A 6,036-nucleotide genomic window follows, 5' to 3' on the forward strand; every position below is an offset into this window, starting at 1 on the left:
TCCGAGGGAACAGGAATGTGGAAACAGAGAGATAAAACTGGGGAGAGAGGGGGGTGAAAAAAAAAGGAAAAGAAAAAAAAACGAGAGAAGAAATAAAGAAGACCGGTAATCTCAGTGTAAATATTTACCGTTTACAGGCTGAAGCAAGAGAGCCACGGAGGTGCCTGGTGCCCGAAGCTGCAGATCACCACAGAGCCACGCGAGTGGTTGGAAATCGATCTTCACACGGTCCACATGATCACCGCCACGGGCACTCAGGGCCGCTTTGGCAACGGCCAAGGTGTCGAATACTCGGAGGCGTATATGCTCGAGTATTGGAGGCCGAAGCTCGGCAAGTGGGTCCGGTACAGGGACGTGCGGGGCGAGGAGGTGAGTATTAAAATCGCGCCGTTTCAAAACGTGTCGCGATAATTGATCGCGATTGCGCTTTCTACTGGAGAAACTATAAGTAGGAAAGTAAGGGAAAAGGAAAGTGTCTCTCCAACTCGAGAAACAGCTTTTCTCTTCCTCCCCTCCCTTCTTTTTTTTCGAGACGATCGTCGAAAAAAGTTGAAAGTTGGAAATTAGTTGCAATCGATTCGTTTTTTTTTCCCCTTTTTTAAAGAAAAATTTTTCGCATTTCCTTCAACTTTTCCTTCTAAACGCGTCGCGTGGCCAACAATTTTTTCAATTCTAATTTTAAAGAACGATCGAATATCTTTCGACGATATCTTCCGTATCAGACGTAAATACTTATTAATCTCGTTAACAGTTTACCTTTAACGAGAACGAATTGTTGAGTCTATCTATCAGACGTCCAAACGTTTATTATTGCGCGTATCTTTATCGTTTCTGTCTCCATGATCCATGATCTGTTCAACGTCTAGAAGGTAGGAGGTTTAGGTTTCGAAAGCAGGATGACGTCCGCTGTCAAACCAATCACGCAAAGTCTCTTATTGTCAGCGTTCTGAATTCCGTTCATCTTCGGACACGATATTTCATATCGTCTCGATGCCCTGCAACGTTCGAAGGATTTCCTCTACGAGGAAAGATGGAGAAGGGGTCGGTCAACGATCGATACCGCTTTCACGAGACTAGATTAATTATCGATCGATTAAAATTCCACTTTTTTCTTCTTTATCAAAAGTTATTATCAAGATATATAATAAACAAGACCTTATCCAAAAATTAATATAACGTAATCAAGTCTCACTTTTATTCATCTTACATTTCACAATATATAACAAGTTCGAGTAAGAGAAAACAAGAATTCCAGTCGATACTCCATACGATACTATATAAATTCACAATTCGATTAACAGGTCGCGACAATTCGGCAGAATTGCGCGCGCGCGCGTAAGCGGAATCGCGGCGGTTAAATTTAGAGCGTGGATTATCGGGGATGATTTGTGGCGGTCGTCCACGGCGCGGATCCGGACCGGTAAAAACCAAACCAGTGATGTTAACGAGACGATGAATCACGGTGATTCTCGCTCGAAAAGTGGCAAGTTTCTTCGATGATGATTCGACTGGAATAGATTCGCTACCCACTTTAATTAGCGACACCCAACAATGGAGATCCATTTGTTATTATTCCGGAGAATACACAGGATTGGTCTTCGTTACTCGGCCGAGAATCCCGCGAATTTCGCGGAGCGGAGAGGAGCGGAGAAGGAGCGGGTTGACGTCGATGAATGAACTGTCCCTCGCGTGTACGAGGCATTCCGCCCGTTGACGTGGGCGTTATAACTTTGCTGTGTGTGTGTGTGGTAAAACGAGACGGGTCTCCGTATATTTATATAGTTTTTAGTATCCGTAATTTTTATTGCACGACTGGAGGGAAATTAAGTTTAGTTGTAATCAAATTCGTTATTCAAGGAAAAATACTTTGATATGAATAGTAATGGATGAAAATTATTTAATGGATATAAGTTTGGAGAATTTTGAAATTAGTTACTTTTTCATGGGTTTAATGCCCATATTTCTGCTTATGGATAATTATCTTCGTCGAGTACGAAAAAAATTTCACGAAAATTAAATTAAAAGCTGTGCTCGTCATGAAGTATACGATACAACATATTATTAAAAAGAGATTTGCCTCGAATATTAATGATAATTCATCGTATTAAATCGAGCAGTGATGGGCAAAATTTAATAGTTTGAATTTTATTTCGATAATTTATCGTTCAAAACATAATAATAATTGCGAATAATTGTCAAACGGCCGAGATTATAAGCGACGTCGTAATAGCTACGAATAAATATCATTTAAGCATTTTAACAAGTAATTACTTAAAGTAACTTTATTCGAGATTTTTAACTTTACTTTTTCAACGGGTTATTCTTCGACGAATTGCGTATAATAATTTTATTACAGTTATCGAAGGAATCCGCTGAAAATTAAGAAAAAAGAATCGGAGAAATTGAATATACGAATCGCGTCCGAGATTGTTTTTCAATACGATTCGTCATTGTCCGTGGAAAAATCGGTGGAAAATAAGAGAGCCTCGACGCGCAACGTCCCAAACAACTTCTTCCTCCATTTCGTGATATTTGTTCCGAAGAGCGACGCGGGAACCAATATAAGTCATTTCGCCCTGTCGACGATAACGTTATTTTCGATCCGCGTGTTCTTGTTTTATTCGCGACAGGGACATTTATACACTACCACCTGAGCGTGGAAGGATCGTGATTCCCGTGAGAACAGCGTTGAAGGGTGAAACGAAAAAAGAAAGGGACGAAGAAAGGAGGAAAGAAAGGAAAGAAGGAAGGAAGGAAAAATAAAAAAGAAGGAAAAAAGGAAGAGAAAGAGGTGAACGTCCAGTCGAGGTGGATTTCCTTGGAAGTTTTGGTATATACGTGGAGAGGGTGGTTCGAGCTTATTTGTATAGGAGGGTGGATCAATAAAACGAGGGAAGGGAAAGTCGTCGCGTGCTTGCTTGCTCGCGGGTCAGACGATTTCGACTCACCTACATGGACGCGCGTTTGGCTCGAATAGCCTCACCTCGATCGAACCCAAGCCGTGTGCATCGCACGAAGGTCGAAATTTAACCGCCCTTATTCCATTTTACATGCCGCGGCGAAATAACCCCGCGCCACCGAAAATATTTCTCCCAGGGAGAAGAAGTTGTGCCGGCACGCAGTTCCCTTCGCTTGTTAAACAGTTAAGGCGTTGGAAAAAAAGGAAGTGAAAGTGCACGAAAAATTGCCGCGTTGAAAGTTTCGTTCCTTCAACTTTTCCATTCTCTCGAATAATAATAGATTTAACGTTAAAGCGATCCTTTGTTCCGTGGTAATCGTATTTTCGTGTCGATCGATGATCAAGGAATCGCCAAGAGACCGATAAGACGAATTATGTATGCACCTACTCCATCATACTATTAAAACTTTTGATATTTTTAATATCGTAATGACAACTTTTTCGTTTCGTATTTAATTGAAAATGCTAATTGATTAATAATAATAATTATTCAAAATAACGAAATATACTTATTGACAAGAAACGAATAGAAACTAGAAATAATAGAGAGATCGAAATATTCTAAAAAAAAGAGAAAAAAGATTCACGAAGAATAAGACGACACGAACAAAACACGATCGCGCTGTTTGCTAATAAAGATTAAACGAGTCCAACGAATATCTCCATTCTTATCAACTTTTTTCTCCATTCACATTTACATTCCGTCAATGATCGCTCATAAATTACCGGGTCGTCGAAAAGGTTGACCGGTCCCCCGCTGATTCCCTGTTTCGTCCAATCCCGGCCATAAACCGATTTAATTAACCGAGACCGAGGCGTTCGCGGACCGGTCGAAAAAAGCGAAAGGAAATCGAGATTCCCTCGTATCGGCGATGGCCCATTCTTCGTGGAACCGTGTGGGAAAAAGTGGCGCGAGAGAAAGAGGGAGAGGGACGAGGTGGTTACAGGCGAGCGGAAACGAAACGAAACGGCCCACCCAACGAACGAACGAACGAACGAACGAATACACCGCGTGGTTAGCGGGGATAAATCTGCAGAAATTCGTGTCTCTTTCTCTTCTTCCTCCTTCCCGCTGCGAGGCTCTGTTCCCCGCTTAATTACACAACGACACTCGGCTTATCCGACGAATAATCTCTCGTAACAGCTCGGCCTGCGGACCGAGCCAACCTCGGTGGTACGTGGCGTGCGGTTGTCAACGGCTTCTCTCCGACCGCTTCGCAGTCGGGAGAGGGAGGGGGAAAGGAGAGAAAAAAGAAGGCGAAAAAGGCGAGTGGGACGCGTCTAATATTTTTCAACGACCGTATTTGGCGCGATATACCTCGTATAAATTATCTCGTTGTCGTCCCTCTCGCGCAAAAAATCCCCTCGGCTTTTAGCAATGACAATGAGCTAATCGGTAACTATTGTATCGTAATTTTGCCGCTATATCCCGTTCTATTCTATTCCAGGGACACAGTATATAAATTTTGAAGTTTGAAGTTTTCTGGATGATCGTTCTGGATTGTGAAGGAATTCGAGAAAGAAAGTTGAAGAAGATGATTTTAAACTTATTAATATTAGGATTAATAATGGTATAATATGGTTGCAACGTATAATGCCTAGGTTCATTCGAAGAGGACGAGAGACGGCTGTGAAAAATTGTTAGCAGGAACGAGTTCTTTCGCAATGAGTCACAAAGAGAGTTTCGACTCTATCTCGTCTCAATGTACCAAGAAGCATTATCTCGAGTTTGAGGATTAATAGGATTAAAGGTCTGAATATTTGTAGCTCTTGTATATTAGAAAATATTGATGCGGGCTTGTAGATCTTCGTGAAAGGAACAAAGACGTTCTTACACGTACACACACGCGTTTCAAGTTTCTTCTTATCTTCCGCAATTAATATCAAACCAGCCAGATATTCTCAATGTAAGTACACTTACGTTTGTATAAAGATCACAGGAGAAGAACTTTGATAAGTCTATTTTGACTTCGTCGAAACGAAGCGCTTTAACCTCTCCCTCTTATCTATAAACATTACGCTTAACGAAGAGAAGAGGATCGAAAAGGAAAAGGAAAAAAAATAGAGAGAGAGAGAGGAGTTCATCAGGTTTGGAAAAATATAAAAATATTATCGAATCTTCTCTCTCGTATTCCACACAACAGATCCATCGAGCCAAAATTCGTTTTCAAATGTATAAAATGTATAATTGCTTCAAATTTTAAATCCTCTTTTTAAACGTTCACAGATTAAATACGCGTATGTAGACAATCGATAATTGATCGGTCATATTTCAATAGTTGAGAAATATTCTGTAAATTTATTGCGAAGCGTTTAAATTTCAATTTTACAACATCTTCAAATTAAAACATTTATTTTAATTTGAATCGTTATAAATTATCAATTTCTGTCCTTTTTTAAACTTAATTAAACTTAAACTTAAATAATTATTTCATATTAGAAATTCACGCGACGTCAATGTCACGATTTGTCAATGATTTTTTCTTTTTCCACATCGTTCCACGCGATAAGAGACGAAAACTTTCTCCTTTTTTTTTTTTTCACTTAGCACACTCGATTCGTAAACTTTTGTTTCGCGAGCACATCTTGGAAAATTCTCGGCCCGTTCGGTGGACCACCCGTCGCGTCTAATATATCCGTCTAATTAAACCGTCAGACAGCTTATCCGTCACGATCTTTGTCGACGACACGGGGCCATCAACGCGGCTTCTGTTCGGCGGGTGACCGCTGACGATTCGGGACGAAGAGGCGCGGAAAACATTAACATAAAATGGGCGTTGGTGGTGCGCCACGCCCTACCAATCTCTGCTCCATAGTCCCGGCTTGGAATTTGTCCACGAGCGAAAGTGCCGCTAAAACGGATTTGGAACCGAATTTTTCTCCCTTCACTTCCCCTTGCCCCTCTCTCTTAAAAACGAAGAACGAGAGATGGAAACGTCTTTCGGGCGGAGGCGTGGGCGCGCGCGGAATAAATATCGAGATTACTTATTCTTCTTTTTCTCGCGGTGGTGGACGAGTCGACGGCTCGTAAATGCCGTCGTATTTTCGCCCTCGTCGCCTTTTGGTCCCCGCGGCGA

General features: G+C 41.4%; 1 protein-coding gene across 1 annotated transcript in view; it reads left to right on the forward strand.

Moving 5' to 3' along the window:
* The window catches only part of LOC102673816 (discoidin domain-containing receptor 2-like), a 123,829-nt gene that overhangs the window by 108,525 nt on the left and 9,268 nt on the right, over positions 1 to 6,036 (forward strand). Inside the window, exon 4 of the mRNA XM_006618675.2 lies at positions 138 to 369. Coding sequence (XP_006618738.1) covers positions 138 to 369 — 232 coding nt within the window. The remainder of the gene's footprint in view (positions 1 to 137; positions 370 to 6,036) is intronic.

This window comes from Apis dorsata, unplaced genomic scaffold (genome assembly GCF_000469605.1).
Source record: "Apis dorsata unplaced genomic scaffold, Apis dorsata 1.3 scaffold_365, whole genome shotgun sequence".
NCBI classification, from domain to species: domain Eukaryota; kingdom Metazoa; phylum Arthropoda; class Insecta; order Hymenoptera; family Apidae; genus Apis; species Apis dorsata.